Source organism: Saccopteryx bilineata, chromosome 1 (assembly GCF_036850765.1).
Source record: "Saccopteryx bilineata isolate mSacBil1 chromosome 1, mSacBil1_pri_phased_curated, whole genome shotgun sequence".
Lineage (NCBI taxonomy): Eukaryota > Metazoa > Chordata > Mammalia > Chiroptera > Emballonuridae > Saccopteryx > Saccopteryx bilineata.
In genome coordinates, this window is record NC_089490.1 from 150,222,454 (window position 1) to 150,244,516 (window position 22,063).

Here is a 22,063-nt window from a genome sequence, read left to right on the forward strand (position 1 = left end):
ACTGCGCCACCACTTGGTCAGGCAAGAAAATATTTTTAATAAATTTATTGGCCTAAGTGTAGTGTTACAAAGTCTACAGTGTGTACAGTCATGCCCTAGTCCTTGACATCCCTTCAATACTCTAAATACAGTAACAAACCACATGCTTTTGTAGCCTGGGAGCAATAGACTATCATATAGTATAGGTATGCAGTAGGCACAATGACAAAATCACATTTCTCACAGTGTATCTCCATCGTTAAGTGGTTCATGTCTGTCATATTTGTTAGCATTTGATGACTTAGAAACAGTAATAGATTATTTCTGGAATAGAACGACAAGCAAAAAAACTATACATACTTTTAATCACATTAACAACGTACTTAAAAACTTTGAAAGAATACATTCAGCTACAAGTAACAGGAAACCTCCAGTCTTCCATATAGGAAAAACGTGCTTATCCTCACAGAAAAGGACCAGGCCAAGGCAGCCAGTGTACAGTGCAGAGGAGAAACACACTCCCGTGTCCTTCTTTGTGATGGTACAACTGCAGATACCATGGTGAATCAGGAACACATACTTATTAGCACTGCTGACAGCATAAGGTGTTTCCTATACAAATTAGATCTTATATGGATACAATCCAGAGAAGAGGGGAATCTGACAATATTCCCAAGGACAGAACTCTGAATCAGTTTCCTGGTGGACAAGAGGCCTGATAGAAAAAGCCACACTGATGAATCTTTGATGTGGATCTTCTAAAAATAATAGTGGAAGCCCTGGGCAGGCAGCTCAGGTGGTTAGTGTCATTCCAGGGGTACTTAGTTCAATCTCCAGTCAGGGCACATACAAGAATCAACCAATGAATGAATGCATGAATGAGTGGCACAAATTGATGTTTCTCTCCCTCTAACCCAAAGTCAATGAAATAAAATAAATATGTCAGTGGAAATCTGCATCTTTTAGAAAATGAATATGAAAGAGTTGTTGATGGTTTTGAGGATACTCTGGATTGGAAGTGAAAAAAATCTAAATAGGATAAAAGATAGAATCTTTGAAATTCCTATATTTCTCTCTTCCTGAATGATGGCTACAAAATCTAATACCTTCTTTGCTGCTCCCTCTAAAATCTCATGGAGGTAAAGCTACTAGTGAATTCTGAGATGGAAACATAAAGGGATGGATCCTGGGAAACCGAGTTAATAATAATGGCCACAGGGGAACACCTCTAAATTTTTGTCCTATCACAGGTCTCTCTTCTTAAATCAAGGTCTATTCAACAAATAGTCAGAAAAAAGAACAAAAAGTTAAAAGTCCAAATAGGAAAATAATAATTCACATGAAACTATATTTTCATAAACTTTGCCATACACAAAAACTATCCCAATTGTTTATAGGTATGGAAAATGAAGAAAGGCTCTTATACTTTTCATGCAAAGAAGCAACTTTGTCACTAAGGTAGTGTGTGTATATATGTATATAGATATATATATAAATATATAAATTGACTAGAGATTTTTTTTTTTTGAGACAGGAAGGGAGACATGAGAAGCATTGACTTGTAGTTGCGTCACTTTAGTTGTTCACTGACTGCTTCTCACATGTGCCTTGACCTGGGGCTCAAGCTGAGCCAGTGACCTTGGAATCATGTTGATAATCTCACGTTCAAGCTGGCGACCTTAGGGTTTCAAACCTGGGACCTCAGCTACCCACTGGGCCACAATCAGGCAATGAACTAGGTAGGGATTTATAGGAACTGCCACAAGGGCAGTAGGAAAATCCCAACAAATACTGTCAAATTTCAATGGCTTCTTAGCACAAATTATAAAAAATTAAACCTAACTGCATATTAGAAATACACTTCAACTCACCCATCAATCCAATGGGCTTCAAAATGAAAAGAAAATAGCCCTGGCTGGGTAGCTCAGTTGGTTAGAGCATTATCCTCATATACCAAGGTTGTGGGTTCAACCCTTGGTCAGGGCACATACAAGAATCAACCAATAAATGCATAAATAAATAGAACAAATCGATGTTTCTATCTTCTCCTCACTCTAAAAATCAATAAATACAACTTAAAAAAAAACTAAAAGAAAATATTGATTTCAGAAAAGAACTTATTAATATTATGTACTATTGCTGAAGATGACATACAATTGTCACCTTAGTGTCCATTTCTGAAATAGAGACCCATATTTCAGTGATTCACATTAAAAGAGTGGCTTGATAAATGCAATATATTTACAACTTGACTAATAACTCCAGTGTTGTGGTCCAGAACATTATACTTGGATTAATCTCCTTTAAGCTTTCTCATGTCACTTATATTGATTTCTACTTAGTGAAAGTTGTCAGATGTTAAGGATTGAAAACCTTTCCTACAGTTTATCTTCAATATATTTTACCCAGTGAGCTCTTTCATGACTTTATAAGGAACTGGGATGGCTAAAGTCTTTCCATATTCTTCACATTTATATCTCTCAAGTGTGCACTCACACATATCTTTGAATGGCTGTGTGACAAAGGCTTTACCACATTTAAATTCACAGGCTTTCTCTTCAGTGTGAGTTCATACATTTAAAAACCTCCACGAGAAGTGAATGCTAAGCCACAGTTCACATTCACAGGGTCTCTCTCCTGTGATTGCTTTCACGTCATGAAAAACTTCAGTAACACGTGAAGCTTTTCAAACTTTCTTCCATTCATAGGGCTTCTCTCTTGAGTTCTTCCGTGTGTTCTAAGGAACTGTAGTATCTGTAGGCTCTACCACGCTGCTTACACTCATAGGATCTCTCTCATGACTCCTTGTATGAACTTTAAGGGAAGAGGAGTACCTCAGGGCTTTCCCACACTGGTGACACTCATAGGGCTTCTCTCCGGTGTGCAGTCTCATGTGTACTTTTAAGGTGTGGTGAGCAGAGAAGGCTTTCCCACATTCCTTGCATTCATTAGGTTTCCCTTCAGTGTGACTGCTTTCATGTTTCTGGAACCAAAGTAAGTATCTAAAGGCTTTACTACATAGTTTACATTTATAAGGTTTCTCTCCAGTGTGAGTTCTCTTGTGTATTTGTAAGGAACTGTAATCCCTGTAGGTTTCACCGCATAGCTTACATTCGTACGTTTTCTCTACAGAATGACTTCTTTCGTGTTTTTGGAAGGGAAAGTAATACCTAAAGGCTTTACCACACTGTTTACAGTGATAGGGTTTCTCTCCACTCTGCTGTCTCATGTGTAGTTTTAAGTTATATTGACGAAGAAAGCTTTTCCCACAGTCCTTGCACTCATAGGGTTTCTCTCCGGTGTGATTTCTTTCATGTAACCGAAAGGAAGAGTAATAACTGAAGGCTTTCCCACATTGTTTACACTCATAGGGCTTCTCTCCAGTGTGAGTCCTTTGATGCAGACGAAATGAACTGGGCGAAATAAATGCTTTGTCACAGTCCTTACATTTATAAGGCCCTTCTCCAGTGTGAATGATCATGTGTACCCGAAAGCTGGAGAGGCCACTGAAGGCCTTCCCACACGCCTTACATTCATAAGGCTTCTCTCCAGTGTGAACTCTTCCATGTTTTCTGAAAGAACTAGGAGAATTGAAGGCTTTATCACACTGCTTACACTCATAGGGTTTCTCGCCTGTGTGAGTCCTTTCATGTATTTTCAAGGCACTGTGAGATCTGCAGACTTTTCCACACTGGTTACAAAGCCGGGATCTCTTTCCTGTGTGAACTCTTTCATGATTCCTCAACGAAGTGGAACAACTGAAGTCTCTCGCACACACCTTACATTTATAAGGAGAGTCGCTGGTGTGTATTATCATGTGTCTTCGGATTCCTGTGTGCCACATGAAGGTTTGCCCACATTCCCGACATTTGTAGGGTTTCTCTCCCGTGTGAATCCGTCTATGTGACTCAAGGGATGTACGGACCCGGAACGTTTTTCCACATTCCTGACATTTGTAGTTGTCTACATAGTGACTTCTCTCATGTTTTTCCGACCACTGGCGATAACTGAAGGCTCTCCCACATACCTTACATTTATATGGCTTCTCCCCGTGTTTTTGATAGTTGTAACATTTGTGTCCAGTGTGACATCTGATGTGCATTTTAAGTAATGAATGATATGTGAAGACTTTTCCACACACACTGCACTCATGTGGTTCTACTCCAGTAGTTTTCTTACTCAGATTCCTATTTGGGGTAAGACTGAGGTTTTCTCCACATTGACTACCCTCTTTACTTTCACAAAGTCTCTCCACCATATGACTTCTGCAAAAAATGAGAATTCAGTATTAATGAGATCTTTATTAACAATTTTATAGTTATGATTATCAAAGGTGTAGGTATTCTGCTTTGTCTGAATTGTTTGAAGTTGAATATAAGAAATGTTCTGCAAGCCTGACCAGGAGGTGGCACAGTTGGACTGGGACAGGGAGGACCCAGGTTCGAAACCTTGACGTCCCTGGCTTGAGCACAGGCTCATTCAGCTTGAGTGCAGGGTTGCTGGCTTGAGCCCAAAGGTCACTGGCTTGAAGCCCAAGGTCGCTCTGTTGTAGCCCCCTGGTCAAGGCATGTATGAGGAAGCAATAAATGAATAACTAATGTGCTGCAACTACTAGTCGATCCTTCTCAACTCTCTAAAGAAAAAAAATGTTTTGCAGGAGTACTTTACCCTTCCAATGATTAAAACAGTAATATAGGGTGTCCTCAGGTTATGACAGTCTTGTCATACGACGTTTTGAGTTTATGACACTCACTCCCATAAAAACTTAAAATAATCGAGACGTGAGTGTTTCAGCTTATGCCGTTAGCAGCAAACTTATGGACTATGTAGGTGAACTGTGTAGTTTGGTTGCACACAGTGGAAGGACATACAGTAACGTGGCATCAGTACCAGTGAGGAAGCTGGCACCCCAGTCAGCTTACCTATGCCATTTTGGACGGTTAAAAGTGCAAGTGTTCAATTTGTGTTAGGCTAGGTTGTGTTTTGACTTACACCAAAGTTCAGGTTATGTCACTGTTGTAGGAAAAGAACTGTCGTAACCCAAGGACTCCCTGTAATCAATCATTTATAAAATAATACTCTTTAGAAGTAAGCAATCTAGCAAGTACTGATGAACTATGTCATATATAAAAAACTAGTTTTGGTGGAAATGTTCTAATAACTAAATTTGAAGCAGGGATTGTTTTCTTTTGAAAATTTTTTTTTAACATAATTGGATTTTCAAATCAGTCACTATTTTCTACCGTGAATGTGACTCACCTTAGAGTTCTCGCCTGATTTTTATACAGTTCTTCAATGTCGTGATCATTCCATTTTTTCCCTAAAATGCAACCCCCCCAAAATTCAAAATATTAAAATTAGAGAGAAATATTGATTCTAGGTTCATTTTTAACTGTGACCAAGCCTGGTTTATTTACCACTGTCCCACCTTTCTGCAACCCAACTCTTGGGAAAAAACATCAATGAGCAAGAAACACTTGTTTTCCAATTGATGAAGTAAAGGTAACTGGTCATCCTTACCCACTGAGGCCAAGTTCTTGAAAGTTTTTCGCATCACATCTCTGTAGAGTTTCTTCTGTGAAGGATCGAGTAAAGCCCACTCTTCCAGGGTAAAAGTCACAACCACATCCTCAATGGCCACCGAGTCCTAAAACATCCCAAGAATGTACTGAGTAGAATGAGTGAGAGAGACAGCACTGGACACCCAGACTCTATTTATATGAAAGTCACATATGATTCTGTCATCTCCAAATATTTATTCTAAAACTGATCATCATAAACTTCCACATTGCCCTCCCTTACTTCCTCATAAATTAACAGCATCATGAACATATTGAAATTATTTGTGTACTTTTACTGTGATCACATTATATGTTATTTCTCTCTAATGGCACAGCCTACAGCATTTCGGAAATACCAGAGTGCTATAAAAATTAAACAAATGTTACCATTTTAAGACCTTCAATACCTTGTGAGAAAACTCCTTTCATCTCCTTCCTTACTACTCACCACATACATCCCTCCATTGAGCAGAGTCAAATCTAAATGTATTTAATCAGTAAAAACAGAGTGACGAAACCCTGGCTGGTTGGCTCAATGGTAGAGTGTTGGCCCAGCGTGTGGAGCCTAGGTTCGATTCCAGGCCAGGGCACACAGGAGAAATGCCCATCTACTTCTCCACCCTTTCCCCTCTCCTTCCTCTGTCTCTCTCTTCCCCTCCTGCAGCCAAGGCTCCATTGGAGCAAAGTTGGCCCAGGGCTGAGGAAAGCTCTATGACCTCCACCTAAAGCGCTAGAATGGCTTCGGCCACAACAGAGCAATGCCCCAAAGTGGCAGAGCATCGCCCCCTAGTGGTCATGCCGGGTAGATCTCAGTAGGGCGCATGCGGGAGTCAGTCTGACTACCTCCCCACTTCGGGAGTCAGTCTTACTACCTCCCCACTTCTAACTTCGGAAACAACAACAACAAAAAACCAGAGTGATGAACTAAACAAGCTTTTTCTTTCCCATCATCACTCATGAGAGTCCAGAAAAGTTGTAGAAATCAAAGTTTTAAGGTCCAGTTGGCTATATGACCCCTAAAGTCCTCCAGGCTTTTAGTAGTCAATGAAGCTAGCAGAATGAAAATATTCTTGTCAGAAAGTATTGCCTAATATTTATCACAGAACTCTATGATCACCTTTTCTGTAAATCTAAAATTGCTCTTTAAAAAAGTACATTGGAAAAAAAAATAAAGACAGACTCATTACAATTTAACCCCCATGACTGACTGATGCTGAAACAGGACATCATTCATTCATCTACTTTGAACTTACTTCAATAAGTCAGCATGATGCTCTATGAGCCTCCCACAGAATGCCTTGTTGAAGAGCACAGCACACTGTCTTCTGAGAAGCTCCATGGTTACTACCAAGTAGAGTCTCGAACTCCAACATGGATCAGCAGTTTCCTGGTAAGTCCTTATATTGTGGACTTAGTAATATACAGACAAGTTTTACCTAGATTTATATTTCGGGTATCTGATTCAAGGCATTCCTGAAGTTCTTTTACCAAAAGGGGCAACTCTTATCAACAGTTGTCCTAGGGCAACGGTTCTCAACCTATGGGTCGCGACCCCAGCGGGGTCGCCTAAAGCCATTGGAAAATACATAATGTATATCAGGTATTTACATTCCGAATCATAACTGTAGCAAAATTACAGTTATGAAGTAGCCACCAAAATTATTTTTTGGTTTGGGGTCACTGCAACATGAGGAACTGTATTGCGGGGTCACGGCATTAGAAAGGTTGAGAACCACTGTCCTAGAGTCTGTAAATATATGCTGATGCAGGCAACTGTTGGGCAGTAGTAAAATGATTGCCTGATGTTTGGTTGCTGTGTGACCCTGAAGCTTGGTCCTTTATCAGGAATGTCCTCATTAGGAGATGAAGAGCAGCAACTCTCCCCTGAGTGCCATCATTTCTATATGTGTGCTGTCTGTCTGTTCTCTTGAAAGTCTGTGCACTCCCCAGGGTTCACTGAATAGTGATTCCCAAAGAATTCCCGAGGAAACTCTAGGGGAATGGCAGCTTTCTCTAACACTACAGAATCTTTCAATAGACTAAACAGAGAAAGGGCCATGATCCTGAAGGTTTGGCTCTGTTATATCACATAGAAGTATCAGTAGGAGTCCTTACTTGGTGGGGTATTACTTTCTGGGCTAAAGGCATAATGGTCAGTTCAGCGAGGGTCACAAGCTGTGTTTAAGAGTGTGCCTATTTTCAAGAGATCCCAGTGCACGATGATGATTGCAGTTCTAATGGCAGACAGTGTGGGGACTAGCGCAGGTTTTATATCAGAAGCCTATGGACAACTTAACAGAGAATTGAACGTCTCTGCAAAGAATATATCTAATAACAGACTTGTATCCTGGACATAAAATCTTACAGTTCAGTAATAAAAAGACAAATAACCCAATTTAAAAAGACAAGCCAATTTTTAAAAGGGAAAAGGATCGAAGACGACATTTCTGCAAAGGAGATACACAAATGGCCAACAAGCATATGAAAAGAAGCTCAACACCATTAGGGAAATGCAAAACCACAATGAGATACCACTTCATACCCACTGAGATAGCTAAAATCAAAAAGAAAACAACAAGTGCTGATGAGGATGTGGAGAAATAACTATCACACATTGCTGACAGGAATGTCAAATAGTGCAGCGCCTGTGAAAAACTGTGGCAACTCCTCCAGGTGTTAAACATACAGTTACAACATGACCCAGCAATTCTACCCTTTGGTATAAAGAAAAAAGAAGAAAAAAAGAAGCCTATGGACAACTTAAGGCCATCATTGAGTAACTCCAGGAGGCCTGAGAGGTGAACAAAACCTCTATAGCAGGAGTCCCCAAACTGCGGCCCCGAGGCCATTTAGCCAGCCCCTGCGCACTTCCGGAAGGGGCACCTCTTTCATTGGTGGTCAGTGAGAGGAGCATAGTTCCCATTGAAACACTGGTCAGTTTGTTGATTTAAATTTATTTGTTCTTTATTTTAAATATTGTATTTGTTCCCGTTTTGTTTTTTTACTTTAAAATAAGATATGTGCAGTATGCATAGAGATTTGTTCATAGTTTTTTTTATAGTCCGGCCCTCCAAAGGTCTGAGGGACAGTGAACTGGTCCCCTGTGTAAAAAGTTTGGGGACCCCTGCTCTATAGTAAGGGGGACTCCAGGGCACTAATAGGAATACCTATTGTACGGCAATTTAAACAGTCTGGAGCCTTCTGTGGGAGGGGTGCCCAAAAACCATGTTGCCTGCCAACATGCCCAAAAGAATTGAGCTGATGCTGTGGGTGCTGAGGGACTGTTGCTATTTTTTTCAGTTAGGTAGCAGAAAATAATTTTCAGGAACTTCACCAAGGTATTAGGGCCTTACATTATGTGTGGGTTACTGGCCCATTTACTTTTTGCAAGTTCCTTTTTTCAATATTTATATGTATTGAATGAATGTAAAATAAATGTCCTCAGAGGAGGACACCATTAGAGTTATGTCATTTCTGTGCTCCTGGAGCAAAGCTGATATAGTTTTCAATCCTGCTTACACAGCCTATGGGATGGCAAGGCTACCAAAGCTCCCTGAGAATAACCAGGTCAAGGCCAACTGAAGCTGGGAGGCTGAGATAGGCACTAAACAGACCAGACTTAGCCAAATCTGTGAAAGCAGGATATTTACCAGTTGCTGAGTGGAAGAAGTCAGTAATATCCATAATGTTGGGGACTGGTTATCTACTGCTACTATAGCCTCAAGGTTGTGGTAATCTACTGTGAGATGTCATTCATTCTTCCCAGGTTCAAGAACAGACCAAATAAGGCTGCTAAAAAGAGAAGCATTGGGGATAAACACTTCTTCCTAAATAGGTTTCTTATAATGCTTATCAATAATTCAAGGCCCTGTTCAATTTACAATGGGCCATATAACTAATTAATATTCATTGGATCACAAAATAAACAAACAACGTAGAAACAGACAGACTGTTGTCAGAGGGAAGGGAGGTTGGAGGGCTAAGTGAGTAAGGTGAAAGGATTAAACAGTATAAATTGGTAGTTACAGAATAGTTATGTATACTGCTCACAAAAATTAGGGGATCGGGGAACGTGCAGCTACTCCAGTACTTTCAGCCTTTTGTACAGTGCATTTTCACCAATGAAATAAAAGTTGGTTTTGCATCTCATTTGCACAATCGAACAACTTTCTTTGACTTGTCTTTTGCTTTTCTGATATTCTAGTTTAATAAAAAAAAATCAAATGCTTTTTTTATCGCTTCATATTCATTTTGACATATCTCCTAATTTTTGTGAGCAGTATAGATTATAGCATAGGCGATATAATCAATGATATTGCAACAACTGTGTATGAGGCCAGGTGGATACTTGAAGCATGGGAGCTGGGAAACCAAGTATATGATTTCTAACCGCTTTGCTACACAGCTGAAACTAATTCAGAATAATGCTGAATATAAACTGTAATTGAAAAAAAACTTTAAATTAAAAAATACGAGTTGAGAGGATAAGGTCTGTGGGGGGGTCTTACTTTTTTCAAGCCAAGTTGAAAGTTGTAGAGGCTTAGAGTTCAGAGCTTTCCCGATGGATATTTTAGGACAATGGAGGAAATGACTATGAGGGATTCAGGCAAGGTGCAAGTTCCGTGGGTTAAGGTAAAGTATACCTATCTCAAAATGAATATGAAGCAATAGAATATCCCCTAATTTTTGTGAGCAGTATATTTGTCCTCTGTATTGCATTAAGAAATTCCCCTAACATGATGAGGTAAATTGCTTCAATTTAGTCAGAGCCTCAGGTATACCTGTAAATAGACATCTAGTTTGATTAATTACATCAAGTTTCATGAATTAGTGCATGAGAGATGTTAAGTCAAACCTATGCTGCAGAGAACCAAAAGCCAGAGATCTTCCTTCTTTTCTGTTATGTTAAATTCTTCCAGTATGTTTTGAATTTGCAATAAGGTCATATTGTGAACCTTAGTTTAAGTACCTTATTTTGTATTGTTCCCCATCTCCCACTCTTCCCATTTTGTATTTTAGGTCACTGGATATACACTGAGGGAAGGTATCCTGTGTACACTGGATTTCATAAAATTCACTGTTCCAGAGGGCCTCACATCACTGCCATCAGGGTTACAAGCCTCCTCCATGACCACTGGTTATTTAATAGAGTATAAGTACCCCAGGCTTAAAGTGGTTTAAACTAATCCCTTTGTGTTACAGTGAGGTTATTATGGGTGTTGTTTCTCTTAACTCAGAGGGTCAGGAACTGTGTTACAGCAAAGACAGAAACAGCAGTAGCACAGTTACTTAGGGGCCCCAGGGAGCCCTCTGGTATTAGGAGAGTGGAACCAGCCCACTCTCCGATGCGCTCACCTCATTCAGAGGTATACTTTTCCTCACTTCCCTAACTCCCCCTTTAATTTTGGGAGGACCCCAGACTCAGTCAAATCTTCACTCTAAACACAGATAGTTTCCACCCAAGACATCAGCCCAAGACCACCATAAGAAAAGCTCCATTCCCATACTCCTGCTCCCAAAGGGGGAGGAGTTACCACAACTGTCACCCCAGAGTCCTCCGTATACAGAACACAGGCTCAGTGGGTTCAAACACCAAACACGTGGAGCCTGACTGCTCATTACAAGAAAAAACATGGGCAAGAAAAAACTGGCATTTACAATGGCCTGTTTTTACATAAAGAAACATTAAAAAACAAACATACAGCCTGACCTGTGGTGGCGCAGTGGATAAAGCGTCGACCTGGAAATGCTGAGGTCGCCGGTTCGAAACCCTGGGCTTGCCTGGTCAAGGCACATATGGGAGTTGATGCTTCCAGCTCCTCCCCTCTGTCTCTCTCTCCTCTCTTTCTCTGTCTCTCTCTCTCCCTCTCTCTCCTCTCTAAAATGAATAAATAAATAAATAAATAAATAAACAAACAAACATACAAACAAAACCCCACTAATAGGATGATCAAGAGGTGATCAAAGCTGGTGATCTGAGGGTGGATGAGTTCGAGCACAGGACCGGGACAGGGTATGTGAGCAGGGCGTTTTCTGAAGTTAGCTTCCTAGCTTATGAATTTTTAAACCTTGTCATGCATTATTTCCTTAAAATAAGGCAGGAAATTTATACACACCATATTTTCCTATACTTAATATTTGTAATTCACTTTTGCTTTTCAAAATTCGCTTTAACTTTCCTGCATAGGAAACCACTCTAAGATTGAAGCCTTTAAAATGCTAACAGATATAAAATCAGACACCATAAAATATTTTACAAGTCTCTAACTAAAAGGACAAAGGGCCTACGTGTTTGTCCCTCTACTATGTATCACACAGGGGACATTTTCAGAAATGAGTAACATATTATGATGCATTAGGGGATTGCAATTGAGTCCTGAAAATGACTAGGAGTTAGCAGATTACATAAACTTTGAGATGGTTTCCTCATATCAGTAAAAATAGAAATTTAATTGTTTTTTTCCTCCCATCAATTAAAATAAATTAGAAACAGTATAGCCTTTTAAATGTCAAAGTATTCTAGGGACAGGCACAAAGAATCATGACCTAAAAACAGAAAAAGCACTTAAGAACTTAAAAACATCCATCTCACATCTTGAAATTCTTTTGCCTAATGAAACAAAAAATCTGTTTGGTTTTGCTTTATATCATCTCTCTCAATCAACTTACATTTCATTTTACTTTCTTAAAGTAAGTCCATTCAGGATTCAAAGGCAGAATGGCCTCTATGGAAGCCATTCAGACCAATACAGTGGAGAGCTTAAACAAGGTGGTGGCTGGGACAGGACCACGCTAGCTTTCCAGGGGAAACTCTATGGTAGAGCAGACTGACAGTGTAGAAAAGTGAAGCTCAGGGGTGGTAACCCCACAGCGAACGCTCCAGAAAGAGGGGACAGGAAAGAGCACTTGTGCGTGTGTGCCTATCAGGGGTTTGCCACAAGGGGCCCACCTCCCAGTTCAAGTTTTCTGAGCCGTGGAGTCCTATAAGTCCAGTTAAAGTCAAGGTGGGGAGTTTCCTATACCATGCATGAAATCCAAAAAGAATCAATTACATGTTATACCCCAAGTGCCCAGGAAAACTAGAATCAAGAGGCTAAAATATTCAATGGAAAAAAAATCCAAGAAAACAAACAGAAATAATTGGAATTAAAACACTGCTTTCTTACAGGTCAAAGGAAACCCATATTCAGAATGTTTAACATACTCCTAGACTTAAGGTCTAAATATTCCCAGCTGACACAGAACCTCTGGAGTGGGCCAGTCTCTGAGGAAGGAGGGAGGGACATCTGAGCAACCCAGGAGTGAACTCTGGGAGCTCCAACACCCTCCCCCAGGCTTCTATTCCCATAGCAAGGAAACTCGGCCTGATTCAGATTCTGACCCAAATGAACCCCTAAATTCAGAAATATTTTGTAGACAAGACAGAACCCCTGATCTTTATAGACTTCACGTGCACAAATTACACTCTCAGTGCACCTACTGTGGATGCAAAACTCAAACATAAGATCTAAAAATGTCTAGGCCTGGCCTGGCCTGACCTGTGGTGGCACAGTGGATAAAGTGTCAACCTGGGACACTGAGGTTGCTGGCGAATCCTGGGCTTGCCTGGTTAAGGCACATATGGGAGTAGATGCTTCCTGCATCTTCTGCCCTTCTCTCTCCTCTTTAAAATGAATAAATAAAAAATAATAAAACATTAAAATGTCTCAGCCTAAAAAAACTACAACCACAGCATCAGAAAGGGCATCATCACCCCCCACCTCCTTGTGCACCTGCACCCCTGCTCCCCAGGGTGGCTGCTCTCTGGGTGCAGGCTCCTCCACGCTGGGTGCGAGCAGGGAGGATTCCTGCACCGGGATGGTTCCCCGGAAGAAACAGCTGGGCCTTCAATTACTTCCCTTTGCAGGCTCAAGGGGGCCTTAGCTTGGTGCCAGTTTCAGAACAGGCCTTTCTGTTCTGCACTGGAGGTGATACTTTAAATGACACTGTGGACAAAAAAGGGGCCACATACTAAACCTGACAAGCTCAGAGGAGGGCCTGCATGGAAGCCTCACAAACTCAGAGATCCAAAGTAACCATATGGACCGTCTGAAATGAACATTCTAACAAAAAACGAGTGGTGGTGGGTAGTCCTGTCCTAGACTAGTACCTTCCCTGATAAAAGGTCAAGCTTTACCTTAACTGAGCTTGTCCATTGTTGTTTTGCTACTATGACAACATACTTTGGAATGTTGAAGTAATTTCCTTTGTTCCAGACCCCTCACTGCACCAGAGCAGAGCTGGTAAAACCCCTAATTGTTACTGTTATCATGTTAATTATTGTATTAATTATCCTAAATCCACCTATGCATGTAAAAGAGATTTGTGTCCAGTCATTTTACTTTTTATCCAATCCCAGCGTTTTCCCCCACTTTGCTTTCTCCCACCCTCTAATCTACCACCCAAGAACCCATGTAACCCCCTTAAGCCTCCTCCTTGATTGTAAGGTATAAAATAAGGTGCAAAACTACCATTCTCTGGGGCATTTTCTCAATCTGTTGAGATTCGCTTCCTGGCATTTATCAGTTTAGCTCAAATAAACACATAAAAATTCTCTACGGATTTAAATGTTTCTTACATTGACAGCACAAATCAAGTGTACAAGCCAGCAAAATTCCTTAAACCCAACATTTGTGTAAAAAGAAGGGGAGAAAAGTGTAAAACATTTTTATTAGTTCTACCAGAAAACCCTAAATATTTATTACTTTTAGAAAAATAGATGTCAACCCCCCCCCAAAAAAAAAAACACCAACAACCACCCTAACACAAAAACAGAACAAATAACCAGGAGAAAAGTAGTATTCAGTTAGTTATTATTTGCACAAAAAGAAACTGGTTTTAATCACACTTGAACACTTTGGTCTGCAAGTCTGACCCCTGGAATTCCATTTGAACATAACCAGAAGTAAGGAAGAAGCCTCAGAAACTTACCACAACAGCTCAGGGAAATAGAGTGAAAATCAGAATTCTTTTTTTTTTTTTTTACAGAGACAGAGAGAGAGATAGACAGGGACAGAGAGAGATGAGAAGCAACAATCATCAGTTTTTCTTTGTGACACCTTAGTTGTTCATTGATTGCTTTCTCATGTGCCTTGACCGCGGGCCTTCAGCAGACCGAGTAACCCCTTGCTCATCCAGCGACCTAAGGGTCTTGAACCTCGGTCCTTCTGCATCCCAGTCCGACGCTTTATCCACTTCGCCACCGCCTGGTCAGGCAAAAATCAGAATTCGTGTGTGGTGTGTGTGTGTGAGAGAGAGAGAGAGAGAGAGAGAGAGAGAGACAGAAACAGAGAGAGACACAGACAGACTGGAAGGGAGAGAGATGAAAGGCATCAATTCTTTGTGACCCCTTAGTCGTTTATTGATTGCTTTCTCATATGTGCCCTGACCTGGGGTCTACATCAGACTGAGTGACCCCTTGCTCAAACCAGATGAGCCGGCGCTCAAACTGGCAACCTTGGAGTTTCGAACCTGGGTCCTCCGCATTCCGGTCCGCGCTCTATCCACTGCACCACAGCCTGGGCAGGAGAAAATCAGAATTCTTAACAAATAGGATGGCATACAGGAATCTTTCTTTTTTTTTTTCTCCTAGTCACACCTTTATTGCCTGTTTGGGAACATTTTAAGCTGTCTTTAAAGCTCTACCGATTAAATACACTTCACCCTTACTAAAAACCGTAAACTTAAATAAATGAATAAATCTTTTTAAGCTGATAAACGCAGGGAAGGGGCAGTACTGACAGGAGAGAACACCCAGTTAAGTTTCCAAAAAGGAACCCCCCACCCAAAGGCCTTCCTATAGGACGTCTGTGCCCAGGGAAGGTCCTGGGTTGTTAGGCACAAGGATTTCATGAAAAGTAGTCCCAGGGAGTTATTTTCTGTTTCCTCTCATGTAAAATATCCACAGGCAAAATAATCTTTAAAAATGAGTCATTCATGCCGCTGGGGAAAATGATTAAGTTAAAATATTGAGTCTGTTTGAAATGCACCACGGAGAACAAATAGTTGACAGTGATGTGAATCGCAGAGGGGAAAGCGGCGTTTGGGAATGAAGGGCTCCCAGTTTAGGGATTGACTGCCAGCCCCCAGAAGAGACCGGCTGGGGGTCGGGGAAAGGTAGGGTCGTGAATGTCAGACCCCACTTCTCAAACATTTGGAAAACTCAGGAGAAAATAAGTACTCCAGCCGTGAAAGTTGGGCCTGGGGACATGCCCAGAGTTCCACGCACGTAGGTATTCGCGGAGACCGTGACACTATTGTCCCGATAGCCTTCCACGCGGTTACCTCACAATCTGGGGGCGCGGGGGGGGGGGCGCAGAGCTGCCCAGAGTGGCGCCGGGATCTAAGTCGCCGCTCAGTGACGCGACAAGACGCCCGGGGTTCCCGCTGCCGGCCCAGTCCCCTCGCTGCCATCCAGAGGGGACTGAGGTCCTATCGGCAGCCCCGGGGGTACTCGGGTCCGCGGACTCCGTACCGCGGACTCCGTACCGCAGACTCCGCACGCGACCGCGGGAGGCCGTCCGGACAACGGTTCCAACCAGCCCCTCCTCCCGGTCTCGACCCGGTCTCCGCACACTCACCATGTCTGGGTTTCCTGGGTCTCCCTGAGTCCCTCCGACGACTCCCACGACCAGTGAGGACACAGCTGGACAGAGGTTGAGGCAGAGCCACCAAGGGGCCGTTAAAGACGTGGACTAAAAAAATCCAGCACCGCTGGAGCTAAATGAACGTACTGAACGCTTAGGCGCCTCACCCCACCCACCTTCCCAGAGGCATTCTTGATTGGACATTTCCAGCGGCCCCGCCCCCTCGTACCTGAGTGACAGCCGGCGGGAGGAAGCTAGGTTCATCCAAACTAGCCTGAGCTCATCCAAACCTTACCAGGCCTGGTACATTTGCTTGTAAATAGAATACTTTTCTGCTTTAGAGCTGCTGGTGCCCAGCTTTTTGTGAACACGTGGGCACCAGCGTGCACAGGGAATTTCTGATTGAATTTCCAAATAGAGCAATAAGTACAGAACAGGGGGGTGACTCAGCAGGCCTGGCCACACTAGTATAACAAGGTCTTATGCCCTCTAGGGCTGTGGTCCCCAACCTTTTTTGGGCCACGGACCGGTTTAATGTCAGAAAATATTTTCACGGACCGGCCTTTAGGGTGGGATGGATAAATGCACAAAATAAAATTACGCGACCAGCGTAAAAACTGTGGTATTTGTATATATAATTGTCGAACTTACAAGACAAGCGTCAGGAGAGAGTCTTAGATGGACGTAACAGAGGGAATCTGGTCATTTTTTAAAAATAAAACATCGTTCAGACTTAAATATAAATAAAACAGAAATAATGTAAGTTATTCTTTCTCTGCAGACCAGTACCAAATGGCCCACGGACCGGTACCGGTCCACGGTCCGGGGGTTGGGGACCACTGCTCTAGGGGTCAAGATCTTAAACTAAGACTGGAAGTCCACTTATGAAACTGTGACTCTTGTTTAGAAACACAGACAATGAGGTGAGACTGCACCATCTTTAATAGAGTCTGCCTCCATTTCAATCTTTGTTGTGTCTCAGCCCTGAACTTTCTACCCATCCATTCCCCAACCCTACTCATTTTATCCTTAAGAGAAAGAATCCTAGAGCACTTGGCTTTGGTGGGAAGTTGGAATCTCCAAGTCCTAGCCTGACACAGAGACTCTTCTCAGTCTAATCACAGGATGTGAGATGTGTTCATTAAATTAGGTGCATGTTTTACACCGATTTAGACCTCACTTCAGCAACCTTGGTACTTGAGTTCTGGCTAGGAAAGAATTCAGGGGCAACACTGAAACTATAAGAGAAAGTTTATTTAGAAAGTCACAGAGGTAGAAGAAATGAGTGGTAGAAGAAATAGGCTCAGGAAACAGTTACAGAAAGGCTGATGGAGCTTTGGAGAAAGAGAGAGGCGAGGGAAACGCCCCTGGGGGGAAGGGAGTGGGGAAAGGTATGGGCGTGCTCCCTAGGGTCCTCATCTGGAGGTCTCTGGGGAAGATCCCAATATAATAATCCTCAGCTTTCCAGATGTGTCCTTTCAGGGGTTCATTAGTCAATGAAGCTGATCTTGATGTCAGAACCATGGTCTTGCTTATCTGGTTTTGCTGCTTTCTTGAGTCTGGAGCTGAAAGGCAACTGAGACCTAGATGTTATCCCTAGACGTTAATGCTTAAGGCAAGGGGTGGTATGGGAGTTGCATGAAGCCACTCTTTGGCCCCTTGTTTCTTCTCAAAGGAGGTCTACTGCCTGACTAGCAACATGTCAGGGGAGGAAAGGTCAGGGGAGAGTTCCAACTGTATGGCCAGCGATGTGTAAGGGGAGGAAAGATTACCCTGGGGGACGAGTTCCTTTTTTTTCCTGTTGCTGGGTTGTCTCAGTAGAGCCCAAGTTCTATGTCAATAAAGCGTCCCTGATTCGACTTTTCTGTGCAGTGGGACACTCCTGCTTATCAGATTAGCAGGGCTGGCAGACTCTTCGAGACTACTCTTGAGGCAGTTATGAGGATGCCACTGATCAGTGCTGACACTAACTGCCACTGGGGAAAAAACACAACCGACACAAGTTAGTTGCAAGAATCACACATGTAATTTATTACTCACAAATCCTTTTGGTGTGCCTGGGTACAGCTTAAGGGGGCCCTGTGTGCGTGCTTCTCTCGGCTGTCTTTGGTCAGAGCTCAGAGCAGCATAGAGACAGTCTGGGTGACTACCTCAGCAGGGGGCCCCTCAGCTTTAGTACCTTTTCTGGCCAGGGCCTTCTAACAGATGTCAATCTACAGGATTATCACCTCAAACCACCTTTTTGGGAGTTCCTCACAGGGAGACCTTTTTCTGTTAATTTACTGAAATGTCACATCAATCCACTTTTAAGATGTTTCTAGGGAAGCTTCTTGTTTAGATTAACTTACAGAGTTATGACATCAAGCCACTTCTTTCCTATGTATAACTCACACACACTAACTGGGCCCTGCTCGAAAGTCAGAGTCTGTTTATCACATCTGCACACACTATATTAATTCCTATCCAGATAGCATAACTTTATTTAATTTCCTTAATTAATTTTAATATTATATCTTAATAACTTTTATATATCTTCCATATTTTTTATATTTCTACATATTTAATTACTATAACATTATATTACTATAACATTGGTGCCTGGGCTTTCAGCCCTGGTGACCTTCTATACCTGGCCCATAGTCCTTGCTCTGCTCAGGTCCGTTTAATTGCCTACCACAGATCTGTTTTTACCTGTTTCCCTAGAGTACTTTGAAATGTAAATAACCATAGTATTCCTAAGAAAGTCGATTATTATTTTTACTGATAGAAGAAAAACAATAAATTATTATGTACACTTGGGATGCATCTGGAAACTTTCTTTCCTCCCAGGTTTATTTAGGTGGGTGAAAAAACAAAATTTAACCAAGCAAATGTGAAGATCTGATTGGTTTTATTAAGCAATTTATGAATCAGGCAACATTTCATCTAACAACTAGAAAAGCTCTATAGGGCTTGTACAAAAGAAAAAGTTTTGTTAGAAGGTTAAGGCAAGGAAGCTATTAACAAAAGAAAAGAAAGGATCTTGGCCAGAACATCTTATTTTGGGGAGAAGGAAATGAGAAGTGTTTTTCATGCAAATTTCCTTTTCTCTCAGTGTGTGGAGGGGTGATGAATGGAGAGGGCCCATGTGACAGGTTAAATCATTAGTGTTGACCAGAAAATTTCAGACTGGTTAATTAGGATTATGTTTCTGAAAGAGATTGAAACAGCAGGTTAGTTCACATGTTAAATCTACGTTTGGCCTGACCTGTGGCGGTCCAGTGGATAAAGAGTCAACCTGGAACACCGAGGTTTTCGGTTCGAAACCCTGGCCTTGCCTGGTCAAGGCACATGTGGGAGTTGATGCTTCCTGCTTCTTTCCCCCTTCTCTTTCTCTCTTTTTCTCCTCTCTAAAATGAATAAATAAAATCATTTAAAAAAATTTTTAAAAATCTATGTTTGGTATCTTGGGCTTTAGCACAAGTGAAGGCCTTTGAGGCCTTTGATTTTTTTCTTTAATAGATATAACTAATAAAATTGCCCATATTTAAAGATTATTAAATGACTTTGATATATGTACACTATATTGTATACTACAACAGTGGATTAAGTATTCTTAATCCATACCCACATAAAATAACTATATGAGATGATGGATGTATTAATTAACCTGGAAACTCGATTATGTCTAAGAGACTGAAACACAAAACTCTTGTATTGCAAAGCTCTTAATGCATTTATTTGTTTCAACAGCTTTATTGAGATATAAGGCACATATTACATGCTGTACTTCATTAAAGTATACAATTTGTTGGTTCTCAGTAATTCGCAGATACATACAATTAATTTTGAACATTTTCATCACTTCAAAAAGAAATCCCTCTCCCCTTTGCGGTCCCTCTCAATCTTCTAGTCTGCCTCCTCCAGTCCCCAGCCCTCGGCAGCCCTCATTTAGTTTCTGTATCTATAGATTTCCCTTTTTGTGACTTTTGTCAATGAAAAGAACCTGAATCTTTGAAATATTAGAAGGGTTTTTATTTAGGGCTTTTCTGAGGACTCTAGCCTTAGAGTGGAGCTTCAAGAGCCCTTGAAACAGGGCTCTAGTTTCAGAAAAGTGGGCGTCAAGGTGCTCTCAAAAGGTAAAATTAAAAAAAAAGGTAAAATTACTTTGGAATTTGACAGTAGCAGTGACATTTGAAGAATTCAAATAAGTGATGCGAATGATCCTTCAACACTCTTCCTTTTTGTCTTGTTTTTGACACTACTGAAGCTGACAACATTTAAGCTGGTCAGTTATCCTTATTAGATCAGCTACTGATTTCCTTATGGGCAAAATCCTCCATTGATACTGGCAGAATTCATACTGTACCAACCATTAAGATGCAAGTAGATCCATCCAAACCTTTACCAAGAACAAATCAAAACCCCTAATAGAAGGAGGCACTATACCATAAGACCTATGACAGAAGAGTATAAGAAAAGAGGCCTATTACTCCCTGCACCAGTCCCTATAATACCCTCATTTTGCCTGAGGAAACCCAATAGTCAAGGCTGGAGGTCTGTCCAGGACCCACAGCAATAAACAACATAGTAATGCCCTGCTATCTAGTGGTTCCGAATCCTCACACTTTATTACTTTCATACCAACTGGAAGTAAATATTTTACTGTTACTGACTTATGTAGTGCTTTCTTTAGCATGCCTGTGGACACAGGAAGTCAGTACCTGTTTGCCTTTACCTGGGAAGGGCAATGATATTACCTGGACCATTATGCCCCAATGTTACATAGAAAGTCCTTCCTATTTTTGTAATTTTCAGTATTATTCTTATTCAGAATTGTGTTAATTTCAATTCTACACTAGGTCAGTGACTTACCACCATTTGAGATTGTGATGAAAGCTGTAGAGAACACCCCGAGGTAAACTTCAACAGGTGAAGTGTGTACAGAGGTCCAGGGATGTGACCAGCATTCCAGCCTGGACTTAGGGGCTGGCCTCATTTTTATTTATTTATTTATTTATTTATTTATCTTTCTATCTATCTATCTATCTATCTATCTATTTATATTTAGTGAGAGGAGCAGAGACAGAGACAGACTCCTCATTTGCCCTGACTGGGACCCACCCAGCAAGCCCACTGCAGGGGTAATGCTCCACTTATCTGGGGCGTTGCTTCATTGCTCAGCAACCAAGCTCTTCTTAGCACCTGAGGTGGTGGCCATGGAGCCACCCTCAATGCCTGAGGCTAACTCCCTCCAATGGAACCATGGCTGCAGGAGAGGAGGGGAAAAGAGAGAGAGAGAGAGAGAGAGAGAAATGAGAAGGGGAGGGGTGGAGAGGCAGATGGGTGCTTCTTTTGTTTGCCCTGACTGGGAATCAAACTTGGGACATCCAAATGCTGGGCCGATGCTCTACTACTAAGCCAACTGTCCAGGGCCTTTAAAAAAATTAATAAATAAATTAATGAGTACTGGCTTTATTGGTTTGACTTTTAAAGGGCAAGTTAGAGTTGATGGGTCAAGAGGTGAAGTAAGTGGCCAAGTGAAAGGAATTTCAGAGAGAGGGTTAAATATAGGAAGACAAAGATATGGAGAGGGTGGTGGAGCACAAGGAGGAGGGCAAGAAATTGTAACCTATTCCATAGATCTACAGGTCTGTCTTTGTGTTAGCACCACACTCTCATGATTACCATTGCATATTACAAAAATTTTGAAATCAAGAAATGTTAGTATTTTCATTTGTTTTTCCTTTTTCAAGATTGCTTTGGTTATTCTGGTTCCCTTTCAAGTCCATATAATTTTATAAAACAACTTGAAAAATTGTATGAAGGAGTAAACTGAAGGTATGATAAGTATTGTGTTGAATCTCTAGATAATTTGGGAAATAGTGCCATTTTGTAACCGAAAACCCAGGATTGGCT

At 41.5% G+C, this 22,063-nt stretch overlaps 1 protein-coding gene across 1 annotated transcript; it reads right to left on the bottom strand.

Annotated features, from left to right (window-relative positions):
- Window positions 1-327: 327 nt before the first annotated feature.
- Window positions 328-16,316, bottom strand: LOC136334200 (zinc finger protein 709-like). Its single transcript, XM_066274141.1, is given in 6 exon segments — window positions 328-2,711; window positions 2,713-2,776; window positions 2,779-4,244; window positions 5,239-5,299; window positions 5,500-5,626; window positions 16,160-16,316. Coding segments are annotated over 6 exon segments (1,767 nt in total). The 5' UTR covers window positions 16,163-16,316; the 3' UTR covers window positions 328-2,665.
- Window positions 16,317-22,063: the final 5,747 nt, after the last annotated feature.